General features: G+C 38.9%; 1 protein-coding gene across 1 annotated transcript in view; it reads left to right on the forward strand.

Moving 5' to 3' along the window:
• The window catches only part of KCNH1 (potassium voltage-gated channel subfamily H member 1), a 175,881-nt gene that overhangs the window by 78,257 nt on the left and 75,465 nt on the right, over positions 1-22,159 (forward strand). The window contains exons 7-8 of the mRNA XM_026072343.1: positions 422-621; positions 4,298-4,550. Coding sequence (XP_025928128.1) covers positions 422-621; positions 4,298-4,550 — 453 coding nt within the window. The remainder of the gene's footprint in view (positions 1-421; positions 622-4,297; positions 4,551-22,159) is intronic.

Genomic DNA, 22,159 nt, shown 5'->3' on the forward strand with positions numbered 1-22,159 from the left:
TACTACTGTGGTAATGCACTTAAAGCTTGGAAATCTGTCACTGATGACATTTTAACACAGGCACTATAAACCAGAGATGAAATTTTAAAGTATTTGCTGTCAAGCTATTTGTCTTAAAATTCTTGTATCTTCTATTTTGTTTTCATAAGGGTTTGGATACTACTCAATTCTTTGATGGGCAAAGACCATAGTTGTGTTTCAGGAACTCTATTTTGCAGGACTTGCCAAAGTAGGTGGTGGTCCTCAATTTGTAGGGCTGGAGCTGACCCATAAAATATTTATGCTCATCAGGCCTTCCTGACAAGCACCAAAATTGCTTATATTTCTATGGACCTGACATTTCTTGCCTTACAGCACAGTGGAACACAGACTGATCAACACAATATATTGTTATATCTATCTTTTCTTTTTTTGTTTACAGCACTTCTGTATGCAACCATATTTGGTAATGTGACAACCATATTTCAGCAAATGTATGCTAATACGAACAGGTATCATGAAATGCTGAACAGTGTCCGAGACTTCCTAAAGCTCTACCAGGTCCCCAAAGGACTGAGTGAACGTGTGATGGATTACATAGTTTCCACCTGGTCAATGTCCAGAGGAATAGATACTGAAAAGGTAAGTAAATTAAACTGCAAGGAAACAAGTCACATCCTGAAAGTATTTCATTAAAATAAACAGGAGGTACTTTCTTAGTAAAGAAGACAAATATTCTTTAAATAGTACCAAGTAGCAGTTTCCCTTCGTTTTAAACATTCAAAGATAGTATTTCAGCTATTCTGTCATACTGACATATGTTAGCAGTAGAAATGAATATACGTCACAGATGATATGCTGTGAAGTAGTGTAACAGTGATAAATGAAGAAGCTCAATTTTCAGTAAATATAGAAAAATAAAAAAACTAAATAAAAAGTTCCAAGTTCTAATACAACCTCAGAATTTCTTCAACTTCAAAATTTTTTGTAACTTCTGTCTTGTGTGAGGTTGTTTGCAGCTCTGTGGATCTGAATACAAAGTACAATTGGATTTGTCTTGGTAAAATTTGAATGTTATATTCTATGTATAGGTAAAAGCTATTAATGAAAGCTGGAAGCCATTACCGTGATAATAATGTATTTGAAATCTGCCTTATGTGAGGAAAATGTTATCATCCTAATTCTTTGAATTTACAACTGAAATCCCCCTTGTGTCTTTTAAAATAACAAATGACTGTTTGTCAGAACAAATGTGCAGAAGAGGCTCGGTGCCACTTCCGTGTCAGTTGCCGGCTTTTAGGGGGAGAGGTACTGTTTTTCTTGGGCTAGTAAAAAGAGGTGATTTGTTGGGTGGTTCATTCAGGAAATCATACCGGTGCTTCAGTCACCAACCTTCTGGTTGTCTGCTTAATTTATTATTCAGAACTGTAGATGCTGCGGTTTAAGAGCAAACAATCTCCTTTCTGTCTAGTAGTTAAAGCATCGTTATGAAAGAGTAGAACAGATGTGGCCTCGTACCAGGCTGTCTGGAGACTGATGAGGACACAGGGTGCTATTTGTTTTTCTAAATGGTCATCAGCATATCTACCATTTAGATCCCAGACAGTGGTTCTAGGAAGCACTGTCCATAATACTAGTTATCAAAAAGAAATGATATTTTAGTGCTGATTAGAAGCTGCTCTATTTTCTCACAAAATGTCTGTATGTGGGATTATGAGTTTTGAGGTAAACTAGGGAAGGCGAAGAGACCAAACCTGAGGATACACAGTGTAATGAATGCTTTCATTCACTCCCAGTACAAGCTCCTATCATCATTTTGACAAGGCAGCAAGAAGAATTTGCTGTGTAAAACATTTGTTTTAGCTTATCTTCAAAGTTCATTCTTGGTTTCCTCTGATAAGAAAAGAAATGCTTCAAGAATGCCTTTGGAGACAGTAGAGTAACCAAACTAAATACAACTTGCTGTAGCCTTTGAGAGTTACCTTAAATAGAAAAAAGTCTCAAATTACCAGAACATCAAAGAGCATAATATGATGTAGATTTCAGTAACTGGTGTGTTTGTAGCTGAACTGCTGGTAGTGCTGAATGTAAAACCGAGAAATCATCTTTCATCTTTCATCTTCATAGCAAAAGCTAACAGATATGATTGACTAATGGTTGTGCCAATCCCTAAACTCTCAGGTCTGAGCTCCATTGGTTTGATGCCTATGTATAACTTACAGGATGTCATGCAATGAATAAAACATGTATCATTCCTGTGACAGAGCAGTGGTAGCTGTGCTGCTGTGTCATGCAATGCAGCTTTCTACAGGTGAAACAAATATTTAGAGAGGAACTTCACCCAGAATCAATCTTTGCAATATTTTGTAGGCCACAAATGTGTCAAATTCCTGTTAACTGCAGGGAGTGAATAATCGGCTAAAATGAAACACAAGTCTGTAAGTCTAGGAAATGCTAGTGTAACAAAATTTAACAAAGAGCTGCTGAAAAATACTAAAATTAAGCCATGATGATCTGTGTTTTACCTTCCACATAAATAAAAGCCTTCTACCATTTACCTTCAGCTCTTGAGTATGTTTAATCGCTCTTGATTTTTTATGAAGTCTGGAGACAACTTCTCTAAAGGGAGAAAGGAAAATTAGTTAACTTGCTCTTAGACTGGGGAGACCAAGAGGATTTTGGATAAGAGCATCATTTTGAATATTCTCTTATATATTCAGGTTTTCTTATGATTATTTCTATGACAGCAGCCTTTTTTGTGTACAATATTAAAGTAACTGTGAAGTGTCTGTGTGTGAAATTCCAGTGCCAAACTTTGGCAAGCATCTGCAAATATAGTATGCATTTGTTGCCAGAGTAAACAAGATAATTGCAAAGATGGCTGTGGTCTTTGTGTATGTTCCATTGTTAAAGGCTGTTCGTTCTGCCCCAGCCCGTTCCTGTGAGGCTAAAAACTGAGAACTGGCAGATTCTGCTGCTGCTCAGTTTGGGGCAGACGAGAGAGGTCACCCATGAGTGCCCCACACTTAAGCACTATAGAAATGTTTCTCATTCAGAAGTGGTATCTGTAATAGCAGGTCTGCTTGGAGGTGGGCCAAAGATGATTTTAGTGGCTGTAGAGCCATTTGCCTTCGGAGTAGTGAGCTTAATAGCTGGTACCACTGCCTTGCACAGAGTGATGAGCTTAGTTCTCCACTCAAAGACCTTGCACAGAGCTCCATTGCACGGTGTAGGCATAGGTATAGTATTTCCTGTGTTACTTCACATTTTCCAGAAGTGTTTGCATTGAAGCAGCCATCTCTTTCCATTCACGAATATTTGTGGGAGTAACTCTGAAGCTCACCCAGACTGCTCCTTAATTGGATGAAATAGTTATTAATGAGGAAAAACTTAGGCAGACTCATGCTGCTCAGAATGTTTTTCTCAAATAATACATCTTGAGATGTACTTCACCAGACTTTATCCTCCAAGGATTTTGTCATCCCAAATCTTGTTCATGTTATGTGTTTCTAGAGTTTTTTCTGGGAACTTTTAATCTGTACATGAAGCAGTAAGTCTGTATTCTTTCCACCCAGCTGTCTGTATTATATTAAGAACCTTCTACAATAGCCCTGACTGGTACCTGCTGTGTTAAGCATTGGGTTGAGTATCCTTAGGAGCACACTGCTGGCTCAGTAAATGCAACATGACATGTCATAAGGCACATTGCCTTTGGAAGTTCAAAAGTTGCCCAACACAGTATCATACCTCAAACTCCCTTCATGTGTGAACAAAAAATTCGTTTCTACCAGTGAGGGGGAAGTTTTTATCCCTGCAAAACTCAATTTGAGTTAATGCATTTTGTAATGACTTTTTTCTTTTTTTTTGCTAAAGTGATATGGCATTACACTTCCCTCTATACAGTATTTCTCTCACTTGGAACATATAATTTGTGCGGGTTTTTCATGAAATTTGCCTATCAAAAGAATGATCTACCCACTAGAAACAATCCTTAGGCTGGCTTTTATCTACCATTTTCTGTACTGCTGTGCTGTTAATTTTACTGTCTTAAAAACCTGAGGCGTTATCGTAGTAATTCAATATCCAGCAGAGCATGTCACTGAGATGAAAATGTTATTTTCCTTCAGGTATTGCGAAGTAGCTTAAGTTAGTATTGTGGCCTATGTATACATATAATATAAAATTTCTACTCTCTCCCCACACATTTATTTTTATAAGAAGAATGAAAGTAGTTCTTAAACCCTGTGTAGTAAAATAGGATAATTGTGTGGCTCAGTTAAGCTATGCACAGGAATTGATCGCCTAATTTCCTCTTCAGGTATTGCAGATATGCCCAAAGGACATGAGAGCAGATATCTGTGTGCATCTGAACCGCAAAGTTTTCAAGGAGCACCCGGCCTTCAGGCTGGCGAGCGATGGGTGCCTTCGAGCGCTTGCCATGGAGTTTCAGACAGTTCACTGTGCCCCGGGAGATCTGATCTACCACGCTGGCGAGAGCGTCGACAGTCTCTGCTTTGTGGTTTCGGGGTCTTTGGAAGTAATCCAGGATGATGAAGTCGTTGCTATATTGGGTGAGTTTCGCAGCTTATATGTGCACTGTGTGCTGGTACAGATGACTAGAGCATTTTTATAGCTGCTTCTACTCAAGCACTTAACTCATTCTTAAAAAGCTTCAGTCAAGTTAGCTTTGAGGCATATTTTCATGAAATTGGCAGCTTTATGGTGTTAGATGCTTACTGTCTGGAAAAATTGAAACGGGGGAAAAATACTTGCTTGATATCATGCAGGAACATTGCTAGAGTTGTTGGCTTGTCCTTCCTGTTCCTCCTAGGTAAATGAGAAGGGCAATTATCTCATCTGCAAATTGCTTCAACACTATTTTTTCTGGTCAGTGGAAGCTTTACTTCAGCATCAGGATTCTGGTCATTCTTGAGGTTCTCTCTGTCTCGCCTCATCTCTTTCAGTTAAAAATTCCACCTAAGACTTCAGAAAACTTATTTTTAAAGTGCTCCCTTCTCCCCCATGACAAATGTTTAGGTTTGTGGAAATTTTTCCAATTAGCTGTATTTAAGAACTCTTCCTGAAACAATACTCATCTCCCAAAGTCAAACTAATATTAAAATTTAGAGACGATTTATTTTAACTTGGAATGACAGTTTTAGGTTGGGGGCATTAAAAAGAAGTTGATAGTGGTGTGAACAACGTTCTGAAGCACAACTAGGAGAAAAGACTGTGATAGTCCAATAGATGTAGATAAATGATGAGGTGGCTAGAGCACTGAGAAGGTGATATTTATCCTTTGATTCTGTCAGGCCCTTTTGTGATAAGGTAAATCCTCACGGTGGCTTAATCCAGTATCTGTCTCTCATAGCAGCCTGGAAAAAAAAACCAAAACAACTTGGTAACCTTAATCTTTCTGAACACATACCACGAGATCTCTTAAGAGGAACATCTACTGGAAAATGAGGGGGCTAATAAATATGCAGAGCTCAGTTTTCCCCTGCTTCTGAACAGAACTGCATAGACAGTACAGGGTCAATTTAGTGTCCTGGAGAGTCAAGTGCATGATATTTTGCACCACCAAGAAACTAAAGGTGATGAAAGGTAGRAGGATAACTGGTTCTCTTTTGTTCTGGAATCACCTGTGTCGTTCAGTGCCATATGATACTAACAACTTCTGCTTTTCTAAGTTGCGCATCAAGAACTTACTACTTTTTGCCTTGTTGAACTCTCATGAATTAACGTGGCAAACGTTAACTAAGGTTTCTCAGTTTCTGTCATCTTTTGTTGCATAATCCCTCCTCCCATGTACATCAGAAGAAAGCCTCGGGCTTGCTGCTCCATTTAATCTGTGCAAATTAGTTTAACAGGAAAATTAAAAGGTCCTTAACAGGAAGTTGAAATAGGTTATTTAAAATGTCCTTTAATGTCATAAAATTCCTCCTCATCTTTGCTAGTACCTTCTCTGTTTTATCATGAAGTCCAAATTAGAGAACAGTCAGCCTAGATTCCTGAAGAAATCAATGTTAAGAAAAGCTGGAGCCCTAATCTCTGCTGCTGTAGAATGATGGCTACACGTAAATGAGGCCAATCCCTTGGTGTCTGAATGAATAGGATAATTTTATGCTATTGCTGTTCTCCTGGGACAGTAACTATTGATCCTCTTCTCTCCATCCCCTTTATTTGAAACTTGGGGTCAGCTCCCTGGCTTCCACTAAAGCTGTTGAGCTCTGTCATTTTCTTCGTGAATCTGGTAGTCTGAGAGGAAAGTCAAATGAAGTGGTATCTGTGGGGTGAGATTTCATTTTGGATGTATGTGTGTGAAATCTTTTTTGTTTCAGTTCCTGGTCTAAGGAATCCCTTTCCGTCCCCACACATGTGTGCATACACTCTCCCCCAGGTTGTGAAACCTTCCATGGAGGTTTCTCTGCCCTGTTAAGAAACAATGTGCTTAACTGAGTTTTTTTCCGTATTCTGAATCAGTGGGACTTTTTTCTCCTTCAGCATTATATAATGCCCCATTACTGAGCGATGCTGTAGAAGCTGGGACAGGTTTTCTTCCTTAACTTCTTTGCATTCTTATTTTTCTTATCAATAGAACAACAACAATACATATTTTTAAAATTTCCTGTTAAGCTAAACTTATAAAATGCTTGATAAAAGCACACCAGATACAACAATGCACTACAGGGAGAAAAAAAATTAGACTCTACATTGCACAAGAAACATGATTGTTGCTGATCATTCAGCCAGAACTGCCTATGCCATAAGTTTTGTTTACCAATCAAAGCTAAACACAGCTATGAACATCAGGTATCTAACAGCAATCCACGTGAGGAATTCTGTAGGGTAATTTTAGTTAACAGATACGTCAGAGTGACTGTAATCTCCTCACAGACATTCTTGAAATAAAAGTAAAAATTAACTGCATAAATTATTCAAGGTGAATTATTTGCCCAGCTTTAGCTGTCACTTAATAAAGCAGCCTTTGCCATTTGCCGTAGCCTGTGTCTTCCTTACAATGGAGAAATAAATTGCATCTCTAAATTAGTCTGGCTGCTCTATAGCATTACATAAACCAAATGCTAACTGCACTTAATCCTTAAAAAAAAAAAAAAAAAATCCAATTCACATGAAATGCCTTCAAGTTCTGAAATCATTTAGACTTGTAGACCTGCATATAAAAGTGTATTGTGTAGCTCTGGAATTGAGTAGATTGTGTACACTTGCATAATATCCCTCCAAATCAGTTCTATCTAATACTCAAGTGACAGGTGTATTCTCGGTTCAGGCTTACATTCTGATAACAGAGCACTGATTTTGATTGACTTGGATTAATGCACATATTGAGTTAGAAGAAATTGCACACAGATTGGAAGTGAAAAATTGTACACTTTTTGTGTCACCTAAGATTGCATTGCCTGTTCATTTGACATAGAGACAAACACAAAATGAGTAAATTTCAAAAGTTGAATTTCTTTGCAACATTTACAGTAAAAGATTAAAGAAATTGACAAACTTTGTATTAAAGTTGATGATTTCCTGGGATGAAACACATTTTGAATCCTATACCATACTTCTAGTGAAGTCAGGAAATTAGTAACATTCATGTAACACAATAGTTAGATCTGATATTTCAAAGAAACAAAGAACAAATAGGAAAATAGGAAGTAACTTGCCTCTAAGTTATTTATGATTCATTCTATGATAAATGGGACCAACAGAAAAGCAAGACATAGCGAGGAAGGCCACTGTATAACTATGACTTTCTATGTTGATGAGTAGATGTATGTGGGTTTATGTAGAAGTGAAGATTAGCTAGCAGGAAGTTACTTGGTTCAAATACAATTCAGTTTTCTGTAGTTCACTGTTCTTCCACTTACACCATTATTATTGCTTAGGATAAAGCGCTGAGGGGCACTCAGCGCTTTATGCAAAATAGAAGCAAATCACAGAATCCCTGCCCTGAAGACAACTGAAAGAAGCATAGGTCATGCAGTACTTCCATTAAGAGTCTGTTTTCAACTTTGCTTTGCTTTTAACTTTTCTAAGCCTTACCTATCTGTACTGATGCTGCTTTATCCATCTGAGGCTGACTTATCTCTCTGAACCTCTCTTGCTTAAAAACCTAATCATTTATCCAAATGTGGTTAGGGAAAATGTGTTGTTTTGTCACTGTTAGAAACAATCAGCCATTTACCCGCACTTCATTTGGCAGTCTCCTGGGTTCTCTGCTTTGGAACGGACTCTTCAAGCTGAGCCATTGGCCGTGTTTGAAAACCTGCCCATGTCACAGACTTTGGAAAAATTAAAAATTGCTCATGCTCGGGAGAGATTTGCTAGAGTTTAATTTAACAAATATCTCTTAAAAGATTTTGCCTGTATTAAACATGTTCCAGGCAGGGACTGTAAGAGCTCACTGCAGCTTTCCTTGCAATGTGTGTGGGGAAAAGGGGTCAGACTGTAGTAGGGGCTTGAATTAAGCCTGCATAGCTAGTTATTGTTTCTTAATTTAGGAGAGTTTGAAGACCTAAACTGTCTTTTAATTTACTTTTTGTATATTTTACACTATAAAGTTACACATTTCTTTAGTGAAGCATGCGAAAATGTATTGTTGCATATCTCGGCAATGTAAAGAGGAACATGCAGTCACTGTAGCCAGAAAATTCCTATGGAAAACGGCAAGTGAGTTTTGAAGGAAAGGTTTGAAGGAAGGCTTGTGATACTTGAGAAGGGTGTTTTGGGTACCCACAGTAGCATGAGATACAGTTTAGAACTCTAAGAGTCAGGAAACTGTTAGAAGTCTATTTGAGCAGATGATACACCATTGCTAAGGCAAATAGGGTAGCCTTTCCTGAGCCTCTGCTTTGCCTTTTAGTCTGAGCCTCTCCTCACCATTGCTAGAGGAAGTGCTGGTTCTTGTGTTATGTCTCCAATTGCATATGTGCATAGAAAATTTAAGAAAAACCTGTAGAAAATCACTGCATAGTAGCAAAATTAACTTTTTATAAGTATTTTCTTTAAATACAGGTAAAGAGTGCAAGAGAAGGCCTTGTTAGAAAAGGATTTATGTGGTTTTGATATGTATGTAGAAATATCTGAATGATTGAGAATGCTATTTTTCACCTTACTACAAAATAATGTGTAAATCAGATATGCTTGACATAATTGAACTCCAAGATTGAATAGAAAATCCTGCTTTTTTAGGAAATCTAAAGGAAGCAAGTGATTCTTGGAGCTAGGTCCAAGGTCCAATCCTCTCTGCTTGAAATCGGGATGATCTTTGAAATTTAGGAAAACATCCAATTGAAAAAGCTGGAACTGAGAAAGGAAGGAGAAGACCTTAGAAATTAAGGTGGCAGGTTTTTTTCTAGAAAGCAGTGGGGAAAGCAGTGTTTTGTCCTTAAATTTTCAGACTACTGCAAAATTTGTCAAATAATTGCTCCCAGAGGATCCGAGCAGCAGATCTATGCTTAAGGGAGTTGTTCATAGTTGCTGAACTGGTCTCGATGATCTCTGCAAGGGGGCCCTCTACAGATGGATAGCAAGACCGGAGGTTAGTTTTACAGAGTTGATTAAAGACTGGGAGCCTTTAAGCCATTAGTTAACAACAACAACAACAGCAGCAACAGCAACAACAACAACAACAACAACAGACCTTGAAAACATAAATGGTCTTCAGAGCTGAGTAAACAGATAAATATAACACTTAACTAGAAGGTTTAGTTAAAAAGAAAAAACAAAACCCATGCACAAAGCAGTTTATCCCAAGTCTCACATCTCAGCTGTGCTGCATTTATTATGTTCTCATTTTCCTTATTTGAGCTAAGAGCTTTCAAAGGAATAAACTTTTTTGCTGACTTTTGGTTTAGCAATGAATATTAATGGTCGCATTCCCTTTTGTACCACAATGGTGTTAAAATTATGCTCTGTGACCCTGTTTAGAGATCAACTATCAATATTATTGGGAATAAGTATGATATCAAAAGTCAGTAGAGAACTTTATACACACACTAGGTTTTCTCACAGGAGACTCTCTATAAAATTTCTCATATTTCAAACAGGCAGATAAGGCTTTCCTCCTTTACCCTGGACAAGAGTAGAGGATCCCAGTCACATGGGCAGGTTGGGTGAACTGTGGGTAGCTTTTGAGGTGTGCTGATTTAAACCATTGACTGTCATGGTGTAAATCATCCAGAAGGCATAGGAAGACCTGAAAAAGAGGAAGCTTCACAACAGATTGATTAATGCAGCCTCACAGTTCAGTAAGGCAATGACCGTTCCCCTTTGTGTACTCTCCTGATTCAGTTCCTGGCAGGCTTGCTCTGAGTGTGCTACCATGCAGTCACACAGAGGCATGCCTATGGGTTTTCTGGTACGCCTGTGGAGCTGGCTGATTCGTAACTGAAAATTGCTTGATAAATAATGTAAAAATATTATTTGCACAGTGTGTGTGCTGGTCCAATATATTCCGTTTTGAGGGGCGCTAGGTTCACTGTATGAAGTTAAGCGTGGCAGAAGAGATTTTTGTTGCACTGTTGCACCTCGTGGCTGGGTTGACTGAATCCTGCATTGCAGCAACAGATTGAGGCAGACCTGGCTGGCTAAGGGTTAGGGATTGGTCCATTTTGTGCTCTCCTCATTCTTGAGTTTCTTCTGTTTTTAAACCAAGCTTATAGGGCTTAATGGATCCATTAGGTTTGTTGATCTGGTATTAGACTGAGATATGCTGTAGCTATCCTCAAGAACACATCCCTGAGTTTCTAAGTCTGTCTCTAATACTTGTCTGCTATCTTGCCTTTGACTAAGTACTGTAGCAATTTATGCTTTTTATAGGTGAGAAAATGATGATGAATGTAAAAGAAGAAACTGTCTGGTTAAGGTAGGCTGTATGCCCAGCATGGCCTTGACTGAGATGAATTAGGAACGTTGTTGCGCCAGCACCGTACGCTTCTCAGCAAGGAAGGGAGCCTATATGTAAGGCCTCTGCTTTGTTCAGTGACCGACACAGAGCAGGATCCTGTGCCAGAGTGTAGGCAGAAGTTTTAGGGGCTGCGCAGAGATTGGTTTTACTTCACTATCCCCGGAAAGCGGTGGCCCCTTACCCCCCATCTTTAAAACTTTCTGAAGAACTCCACGAGGAAGCAAGCAGTAATACCAGCAGTTAAGCAAACAGATGTGGTCAACAGGACCACAGCTGTCTGCAAGCAAAAAAAGCAACCTTCACTGCCATGTATCTGCCCTCATGTCTACTCTCTATATGTGGGTCAAAAAATGTCAGTGATCTTTTGATCCATAGGGAGGAGACCATGGACTTTTCTTACCTCACATGGGGCACAGTTTTGCTTTCAGCTGGCAGGTTAAGTGAATGAGATAGGAAGGGAAATCAAGGCAGTGATCTATTGTGAGCAAGGAAAATCACTGCCTGCCCCAGGGACAGTTTGCTGTTGCTATCTATTCCTTTTGCTGCTATCAGAGCTGAAGGAAAACAGCAAGACGTAGACATTACATAGTTATGAGAGTATGCAGTAACTCAAAACAGATTGGTGTTTGCAAAATGAATGTAAAGAATAGGAATTTGTAGTCTAGACCTGGCTGTCTTATTCACCACTGTTGGTGGAAAGTGGGATATATGGCTTTTGGTGGGAAGGGGGATCATAGGATGCACATAGATTTATGCTAGCTAAGATCACGTGCAAGGTGGAAGTGAAATTTGGATGTCCTTAAGGTACATGTATTTTTTGTTGTTGTTATTATTTACAAAGCTATAACATTGACAAGATTGGACTCTTTGTGGATTTAACATGATATTGAAAGAGAGCTTAGTGTGCCATGTTTTATTTCAGCAGGATATTAAATGCTCCATTTGCTTTGTGTGGAGAAATTCCTGCTGATTTAATTTTATCTAATTGCAATCTTAAAGGAACATTATAAGAACAATTGTTTGTTTTCTTTGCAATTGATTTAGCTTACTCATTTAGCCATGAGCATTTAATTCAGATATAGATAGACACAAGAGGCTTGATTCAGATTTTGGTGGGACAGATTTGCATCCGGATAGGGTAGAGCAAATTGTAAGGGCAACTGCGCCAGTGGGATGGTTTATATTAGAGGAGAGAAAATAACACCTCAGAAGTACTGTCTGTCTGAGACCTTCTCAGTGGAACAGCATTGCATCTTCCACACAATTGTGTAGAGATTGCTCCTCAGCAGGCTTGAAGATGTTGGATAAGTTAATTGCACAGAGCTCATGCTGCAGCGTTTAGATTGCCCCAGTATCTGAGCTAACTCAGGTGTCCATAAATTAGATTGCTTTGTGTGTAACTGAGTTTTCAGAATTTAACTGTGTTTAGGGGCCTGTTGCTGTATAACAATGAGCCTTCATAAAAGTTACTTACTTCTCYACTTCATTTTTCACCCATGTTTTAAATTCAGGTGTGTCTGACTTTGTTTTAAAAATGCCAGGCTGCTGTGCTCTTCGTCTGAAGATCAGATGTTAGTAGAGTTTTCTCATAACACACAGTAATGTGAATAGCGGTTTGCTTTGAAAATGGAATGATTGAAATTAAAATCCAGCTTTGTCTTCAGTAGTTGCATCGTGCTCTTTCTATTTGTTATGTTTAAAGCTGGTTTATTCAGACTGACATATAGGCAGGTCAGACAAGTAGGAGGTTTCTCTAAAGCATGTTTGGTGAATGTCAACAGAAGGAAAGGTTTGAAAAGTCAGATTTCCTGAGCACATATCCAAGCATATGAAGAAGAGCATAGAAGTAGAAACAGTCTAAACTTTCTAAAAGACACCATCTAGCTATCTATAAAAGAGGTCTATGTTAATATAAGGTTTTAATTTCACAGTGGACGTAGGAGCAGCACTAAAATCTCTTTATTGAGGAATGACTTTTTTTCCTAATGGTGTTTTAGGGGAGGTAGTATTCATTATTCCTGTGCTAAAGACACCCGGAAAATGTAGTATGGATAGACAGCAGGAGCTGGCTAGTTTGAGAGTTCAGCCAGATATTATCTGTTCAGTGTCCAGCTCCTGGTAGAGTGTGAAAAGTAGGAATTGTTACAGGCTCCTGTAAGCTGGTATCTACAAAAGGTCTAAGACTGGAGCTGTGCAGTAGTAATAGAGATTTTTAAAACAATTGATAAATTACTTGCTGGAATACCTGGGGAGAAGGGGAATTTACTGTGGGTAGAGGCCTGGGTCAAGAATTTCAGCCGGTTCATAGAGGTTGGGTTCAATTTTTGGAACTTAAAATTAGATGAAATTTTGTGTGGTTTCATGTTTTATTGTGGAAAATTGGTACCGTTTTGCATAATATATGCCTGCTGCTTTTAAATAGTGTGATGCCACCATGCACAGAAGAATTCCCCTTTTGAAGAGGGTTATTTTTGGCAGGTTGCTGGCAACAGTGATCCATGGTGCACACGGATCACATATTTATAACATCTTTTATGGTAGCTGTTGAAAAACAAATACAGATAAAAGATTCAGATTCTGGTGCAACCTTATAGTGTTTTGTGAATAATCCTTGTAGGACCCAGCTGACAATTTAAGACTGTTCTTCCCATCATGGTAAGTAGTGAAATATAATCCACTCTCTATTCACAGAGACAAATACATTAATTATAACAATAATGGAAATCTTAAGAGTAACTAATTCATGTCATTGCTACTCATCCAGTGCTCTATAATAAATGATTTCTTTTTTTTCTGTACGGTAGTGTGCTTCAACAAAGGCAAATTGATGCAGGTTGTTTGCAAAAATGTTGACAAACAGTCTGTTTTGAAACCCGAACAGATACATTGTGATTCTATGAATGCACCTGGCAAATCACTGAAAGAGTAATTTTAATTTATTATGTGTAACACTGCCATAGAACAGGAAACTATTTATTGAAGCAGAACTGTTCCCTTTGTGACTTCAGTCACAATACCTGTGGCGAACATAAGATGTCGTACATATATACGGGGATTTTTCATCCTGAAAGAAGCTGATGGACTAAAATTATGGGACAGCTCTGTGTGCTTACGATTCTGACTAGCTGAGTTGCTTTATGAATATATATAGTTCAGCACCTGGGCGTCCTTTTGTCTGTGCTCTCTCGCTCTGCTATTTCACTGTGTCAATGCCGAGTCAGGCCAGGAACCAGAACCAGTCTTGGCGGTATGCTTTTCGCATTAAAGCTTGGAGAAAGCAGTCTGCACAAGAAACAGAACTGAGCTTCAAGGAGATATGCAACTGTCTATTAAAGTTAATATTAGCATTGTGTTTATTGTGCATAGTATTAATACCAGTATTGTGTTTTAGTAAACACTGCAAAGAAACTATTGGGAATGCAAATATGTCAAGTTACTTGTTTGTATTTGTCCTTAGGCCCTGTTCTGTAGCTGGAATCTGATCAGACTGTATGGCTAAAATCTTCGGTGCTGTGTCCAGGGATCTAGCAGAGCGATTAGGCGTATGCATGAAACCAAGTACATACGTTGCCACAGTGGTGAAGTAGCTCTTCCTTCTGAATGAGGCTGTTCCCATTCTCATGGTATTCTAAGTGCACATACATTGCTAGATCAATGATTTTTTTGTTGGCAAGGCTCCAGGCCCGGCTCTTCGATTGCTTTGAGACAAGTTCTGAAATGAAGTAACTACACTTTTTGCGTACATGCACGTGTGCACATCCATTCTTACCTCAGCTACCAGGCACACTGAGGATTTTAACATATGTACACATCTCATATATTTGCTTCATTATATGTATGTACTGCCAAAACTATACCTGGTTCCTAGCTGTTTGTTTTGGCAATGTTTTCTTGGAAAAGCTGTTTATCATTGCTCATGTAGAGTTTTTGTTAAAATAGTATTTCGAAGATTTTGGCTGTCCCACTGTCTTAGGAATAGTGTGAAGTTGGCAAATACCATCTCTGCTGTTGTCTAGTGTTTGCTTTTGGCTTGCCTGTTAATGTATCTGTGAAGATACTCTATGCGCTTTTTGTCAACAAAGCAGACCTGCAGAAAACCTCTCTATCCAGTTGTTTTGTACCAGGAGATGCTGGTTCTTCTGGATCCCACAAGAAAGGCACAAACTTTCTCAAGACAGTTAACTATTAACATCCCAGAGAAGATAATAGCATGTTATATAATCTTATATCCCTTCTGATGCTGGGAACCCCAAGCTGATACAGCATCAGATGGAGCTCCAGTCAGTCCATGGTATTGTGGTCTTTAGTCCATTAGTATTGTGGTCTTCAGAGTTTTTATAAGATTTTCTTAAAAGTACTGTGGCATAAGAAGAAAACGTGTTGCTTCACTTCAAGATTTAGTACCACCTCCAGGCTCTTCTGTTATGATTAGCTGGCTAAGTTCATCCCACATCAAGAGCTATGTGCAGCACACTACAGTCCTGGTGGTCAAGTGATGTGTGCAGTACAGTACGGCACAGTACATGCCTGCGCCTACTCAGATCAGCTGCTGTGTGGATCACTAACTGTCCAGTGTACAATAGTATTCCGGTTTGGACCACGACACCAGTCAATCTCCAAGTCTTGTATTGTTGTCTTTGAAAAAAGAGGTTATTCTTTGTGCTTTTTTGAAGCGAAGAAATGTTAAGATCAAAGTATTAGTGGGCAGCCCAGCTGGGTAACAAAACTCTCATTTTTTTGCAAAGTGAAAATACTGAATCTCCTTCAGGCAAAATACAAATACAATACAACATAAAATTTAACAAAGGCAACCCATATTTTAACTTTTGGTTCAGACAAAAACAGAGTATTAAAGGGATATTTTATTTGAATGCCCATCCCTTTCCATCTTTTGCATATATTGGCAGTTCTATAGGCTGTGTTATATGAAACAGGTCATAGATTGACATAAGCAATTGCCTTTGTAATATGCAGATGAAGTATAACTCACCAAGTTAGGAGAAAACATAGGTTTTAAGAAATTAAATGCTTCCATGTTTCCCTCTGGGTCTTGAAAATTCAGAATGAAATACTGGGGCAAATTGACTAATCATTTGAATACAAATTGGAAAGAACTTTCAACTTTAAAATTTCAGCTCCTATTTCAGTTTGCTGGAATTAAAACAAATCAGTTTTAATTTTTCTGAATTATAGATTGGTGACTTTCTGTGACTATTTTGAGCAAAAAGTTCATTTCAGCATTCATAGATATGAACATGTCAGTCTATACATACTTACATTTAAAAGCTGCTAGTGCAAATAGCATACAAAAAGGAAAATGTGTTAGAATCCATTTGTAGCTGGCCAAACAGTAGTAGTCATTGCTTTGTATACATACATTTACGCATTTCAGGTTCGTGAGAAAGGCATGGAATCATAAGTGCAAAAGCATAGCTGGTTTCTGTAGCAATTGTTGGCAGAGGAATCATGAAGTCGGCTATAAGACTTATTTTGTTTTCGGTGGGACTGATATGTTGGCTTTTTTTTTCTCTAAGGTGTTGAGGAGGAAAAGTGTGATTAAAAACCTTTGGTTAATGAAGAATAGTACATTCTCAGCAGTGCAGCTGGTCATTCACTTCTCATTACATGTCTCAGGATGACCTTGCAAAGTCTTAAGAAAAATCTTAAAGCAGCAAATCAATTTCCTTTATCATCTCCTGCCAGCTGTACTGTGTTGGAGGACCAAACTACAGGCCATTCAGTGACTGTCAACTTGTGTAATTGATCTGTGAGACAGATACTGCATGCTCCCTCTTGATGCCAAATTGCTTGTAGTTCTGTTTTTCTGGCTGAGAGTTATTCACTGCCTAAAACAAAGCACTGTCAAGAGGAAAATTTACTTTGCTCTGGTGCTTCTAATTTCCTTAAATCTTTCTTCTCTTTGTAAAATGTGAAAATTCAAATTGCATGTCTTGTTCAGAAAAGGAAGAGTTGAGTGAAGAGGGGAGAGGGAAAGATTTTCAATTGAAGCCAAACAGACAAGTGGTAATTGCATAGGGGGGTTGATCTGCCTCTTGCATCACTAGCTGTGAACACTAGGGGTAAAGCCACTGTCCTTAATGGAATTATGCTTGAATACAATTGGTATGACCCTGTGATATGGATTAACTTCAAATCCTCTGGTTCTGTTTAAACCTGTTCAGGAGGAAAAAATAGTGCRGTTCAGGCCAATTTTTTGGTTTGTTTGTTTTTAAATTTCAGTAGCATTTTAAGTGAGCAGTTACTAGAATAGAGAACGACACAGAGAGAATCTGTGCTTCTGTCTACAGCAGTTACCTTCCTCTTTGGAGACAGAGAATGAATCCTGAGGTCTCAGATCGATGTGGCTGTTTCGGTGAGCTGCACCAAGAATCTGATCGCTCAGGTGCGGCAAGTTGCCAGTTGCTGTGGATGTCCGATCAGCTTCACAGATAGCAGTATTTGCTATCACGTGGTTTCTAAGATATGCTTAGTGCTGCATTGCTGCTGAGGTGCCATCAAGCAGTGTTTAGTCATCCTAACTGATCTTTGAGTCATGTTGACACTATGTCATATCAGAATTCTTCTRTGGTTCAGATATGCTGACGAATACAGGTCTGGAAGGAGGATTTCCTCTTCCAGTTATTGCACGTAGTTTTGCCATATAACGCTTTCCATCAGCTGCTCAAATTCTGTCTTAAAATAAAACAGCATTTTGGCTCTATTTATTGGAAGGCTGCATCAGAACCTTACTACCCTGCTATCTGAAAACCATTTTCTGATTTTGACCCAAGATATGCTGACAGCCTGCTGCACCCTCAGTAGTCTGATCTTTTGACTGAACAAAGGACAGTCACGAGGCCAGATGCTGGTGTCCACTGCTGTAACAACTATTACTATTGACTTGAGAATGATTTTAAGATAAACATTTTGTTTGACATGCTGAAAATCCACAGACTGGTGCAAATCAGTCAGGACAAGAGGCAATGGGCACAAATTGCAGCACCAGAAATTCCATTTGAACATAAGGGAACACTTCTTCACTGTGAGGGTGACTGCGCACTGGAACAGGTTGCCCAGAGAGGTTGTGGAGTCTCCATCCTTGAAGATACTCAAAACCCAGTTGGACATGGTTATGGGCAACCTGTTTTAGGTGACCCTGCTTGTGCAGGGGGTAGGTCCAGATGATTTCCAGAGATCCCTTCCAACCCCAACTGTTTTGTGATTCTGTGAAATCCTATTGAAATCTACACTGACTTGGAAGACTTGCCTCCTCATCTCACCCACATCCATTATTAGGATCACACCAAAACTGTATCACGGCTCCCAGACACCCAGAACCTGGAGATAAAATAAGTTAAGTATTGGTCAAAATATTTCCTATAGAGTTGTATTTTCTGGGAGTAGGTTGGAATATCTTCTGTCTTGTGTGCTCTTCAGTGCTTCTTGTTTGTATTACTGAAGGAAGTAAGTGTTGTTTTGGTAAGCACCTCACAGCAATACAGCTACAAAACATGAGCTTGGTTCTGTTCTTGTACAGAATCAGCAAAACAATTGGCTAAGTTACAATAATATCTTCATTACTGAGGCTGCTTTTAGGAGGCAGAGTGGATGTGGCTTGACCTTTTGCCTGACTCAGACTGAGTTTGCAGTGGTAGCAGTTAGAGAAATTTTATCTTCACTTTTAAGATGAAAAGCAAATTTGCTATGGAGAAGAAGATTGGGAAAGAATAAATATGGAAACACAAAGTGCTGGTTTTATAAAATCACTCTTCAAGGTTTAAGTGTATCAGGGTTTTGGGACTTGTTATTATAATTAAAACAAACAAGCAAACCAAAAAGGCAGCAAACTACTTGGCTTTCCAATGCATASTGAGCTGACGGTGGAAAAGATCCTCAGCCCACAAATCCAGTGGGGAGTATAAATGATTGATAGTAAAAGCTTAGATCATCCACTTTAAGTGTGACTGACAGATCGTGTTTCTGGCAAATGTCTGGAATGCAGCGAGCTGCGAATGAGAAACACAAAGCACTGACAAACAAATGGTCATCTGCATTTTCCAGCTTTTTAATCTTTCTTCAGAGGTAGGGTGAGATGCACAAGGGCTAGAGTTGCATATAAAAAGAGGCTTTTAACTCAGGTTCTCTGTTGCTGCCATTAGACTTTATTTTGCCAAACACATTCTGACATGTTCAGGAGTCTCTCCTTACTCTTCTTTCTTTCCAATTACAGATGTTTTTCATAAAACAGACACTTAATCTGCCTCCCTTTTTTCCTTCTTTCGTCCTGTGTGATTGATCTTACTTTATGGAGAAAATGTAAACAAAGGGAGATGGTATGCGGTTCCTTACTACGTGTTGGAGGACAATTGTTCTAATCCCGTGCAGATACTTCTGGGCAGAAATTTAGCTCTTGCTAACTGAAAAGACTGCCCAGTGCTGCTTTTTTGCCATTATTCTCTAAATGTCAAACACAAGTTTTCTTAGAATCTGACAGTCCCAATTGATGCTTTAGGTATTCATCATTTCAAAAATATACTTGACTGAAATAAAGCAGTGTGATGCTTGCACAAGTGCCTTGCTTTGGAAATCTAACCCTAATGCAGGATTGACTTTTGGACTAGGTCACTGGCTGTTAACTCTGTTAACTTCAAGGAAATTGTTAATGATAAAAATCAGTTCAACATCTTGTCCATGGCTGTTTTTTAGCCTGTTTTGTTTCTTAAGAAATGAGGCTTCTGTGATCTGATTTGGTTTTTGGTTCGCCTGCTGCTTTTATCTGTTTGGCTGGGCTAACTGGGCATCTGGCGGATGCAGCACGTTCAGGTGTCACTCCTTGCAACAAATGGGCAGCAAGGAACAGCAGGAGGGACAGTTTGGGGGGACTTGAAATAACAGGGGGAAACTGGGGCTGCTGTCATGGGTGGTGTATCTGGTAGAAGGACACAGCTGTGTCCTGTGTTATGTGAAAAGCAGAATTAAGTTTTTGAAAGGGTGAGATCTAACTAACCTCTGCTGCATGCCACTTCCTATGTAGGCTAAGCAGGACCATGGTGTTTGTATTTGCTTTATATTAATTAGTCTTCATGCTGCTATAGGGCAGTAAAATAATTACTGTCATTTTAAAGTAGGGAAACTTGTCTGGAAATATTAAGAAGGAGGCTTAGAAACAGGAGCTGGAATTCCTCTCACTTCTGCTTGCACTACCAGCTCTGACTGTCATTCATCAGTGATGGCACGTTTCTATACTTGATAGATTCCAGAGCATTAATTAAAACAGTTGCTTAGCTAATTGCCTGGAAGATTGCAAATAAAGCATATTTATTCCAAAGGCAAACAATCCACTTTTACCCAGTGAAGCATATCAGTTTTTATGGTGCCTAAAAATTGTTTCACTTCAATTTTGAATATGTTGTGTATTTGTCTGTCTAAATGCCTTGTGGATGTTGGTCCATTTTAAGTGTGTGAAAGGCATCTTCTTAGGCCATTTTTAATGTGTCTATTGAAGAACCGTATGCTTAACTAGATGAGAACATGTGAAAGGTCAGTGCCTTTAAAAAAGAAAGGTTGCTTACTACACTGGAGTACTGCGCTACCACCATGTTCACTGATATGCAGCCTTTGTAGTATTTCTGGACATGGGCACTGTCCTCTGTAAAGGGACTAGAGGTGGAAGAGAGGGTATCGTTATGGTGCCTTTGCCTAAATCTGTGGGAAAAAATGTGCTTATGGAGCAGGTGGATTCAGTGTTTATATGTATTTAAAATGGAAATACAGTCTACACTCCTCCAAAGAGTTCAGAGAAAAAAATGACTCCTGGGGGACTGCACAGGGGTTTTGTGGAAGAATGGGAGCACACTGTTGTGGGCCACAGCTCGTTGCACTGCAGTGTAGCGTACCGTAAGGCTGATAGGCACCTTCTCCTCAAAGAGAAAACACCGTCTAATGGAAGAGGTTATGGAAGGGTGGAAGTATAGCTTGAGGGCTGGCATGGGAGTTCTGGGTTTAATTTAAAAGTTTGCTTGACCTCTTTATTCATGGTATTTCTCTTGACTTTCATATAGTACTTGACTATTTATTTAGAGAGAAAAATCTAGAAGGGCCCAGGTGAAGTCAACAAACTAATACATATTTTGATGCTTTGACTGTAAGAATTGCTATAGGCAAAGTATTGCTTGTAAGAAAAAGAGTACCATCTATCTGGTCCATCTCTACCAGCACCTGATAAACGCTGCTAATGTATTTTTCTGTTGTTTTGTCTTAATGGTGATATGCAGGGGTGGCATAACACAGTCAAGGTTTAAGAGAAAAATACTGTTCAAAACAAGAATAGCGTAGTCATTCATTATCAAGATAACAACTGAATATTCTTATCTTGCTCACATTTGAGCCCAGCCTGAGCTGGGGGATAGCCAGTGAAATCCCTGCTGAGGGCTGTTGCCCAGGCACATTTTGATATACTCCACCTGTGTTGTAGTGCCCAGATTGGTGCACAAGCCCTCAGTGCAGTAGCCCTCAAACTCATAGAGACRGGCATGTGACAGCTTAGGAAAGGGCACACAGAGAAGGAGGTTGCCAGAAAATGGCCGTATTTTCTGTTTTCTAATGCATAACATGTACAGCTCCTTGTTTTGTTAGTACCATCTTGATGATAACTAACCTGTACTCTTCTTGTTTGGTACAACATTGTTATCTTAAGTTTCTATTGCGTTGTGTGTGTGCACACAACTACTAAAGATTTTCTGTTGAGAAAACAGCTGAAAAACATTAGAGCTACCACTGATGTGAGAGCTGCTATTTTATACTATGGACTATTCTGATGATGATCTAGCAGACTAGACCAAACTTATCATAATATTGATGTACAGTGGTGTTTATTTCAGCCTGGAACTGCACTGATGTATTATACAAGATAATTTTATTGACAGTAATGGGTAATTATTAGCCAGATTAGGAAAGCTCAGCAACGTAGATGTAAGAAACAATTCCTTTGCATGTCAGCTACAAGAAGAAAGAGAAATAACATTTCCTCTTAATCTCTTTGAAAGGGATCAGAAGAGAAACATGAATCAAGAAGGAACTTCCTTTCCTGATTTTTGTTAGAGAGAAAACTTTGCTGACATTTAAAGGGAAATGTATAATTGTCATATGACATGCCTTTTAGATTGTGGATTTACCCTTTAAAATTTTGCTGAGTCATCATAATTAACAAAAAGACAATGAAAGAGGATATAAATGGAATATTTCAAGGACTTTTTC

Source organism: Apteryx rowi, unplaced genomic scaffold, assembly GCF_003343035.1.
Source record: "Apteryx rowi isolate R43461 unplaced genomic scaffold, aptRow1 scaffold_34, whole genome shotgun sequence".
Classification (NCBI taxonomy): Eukaryota; Metazoa; Chordata; class Aves; order Apterygiformes; family Apterygidae; genus Apteryx; species Apteryx rowi.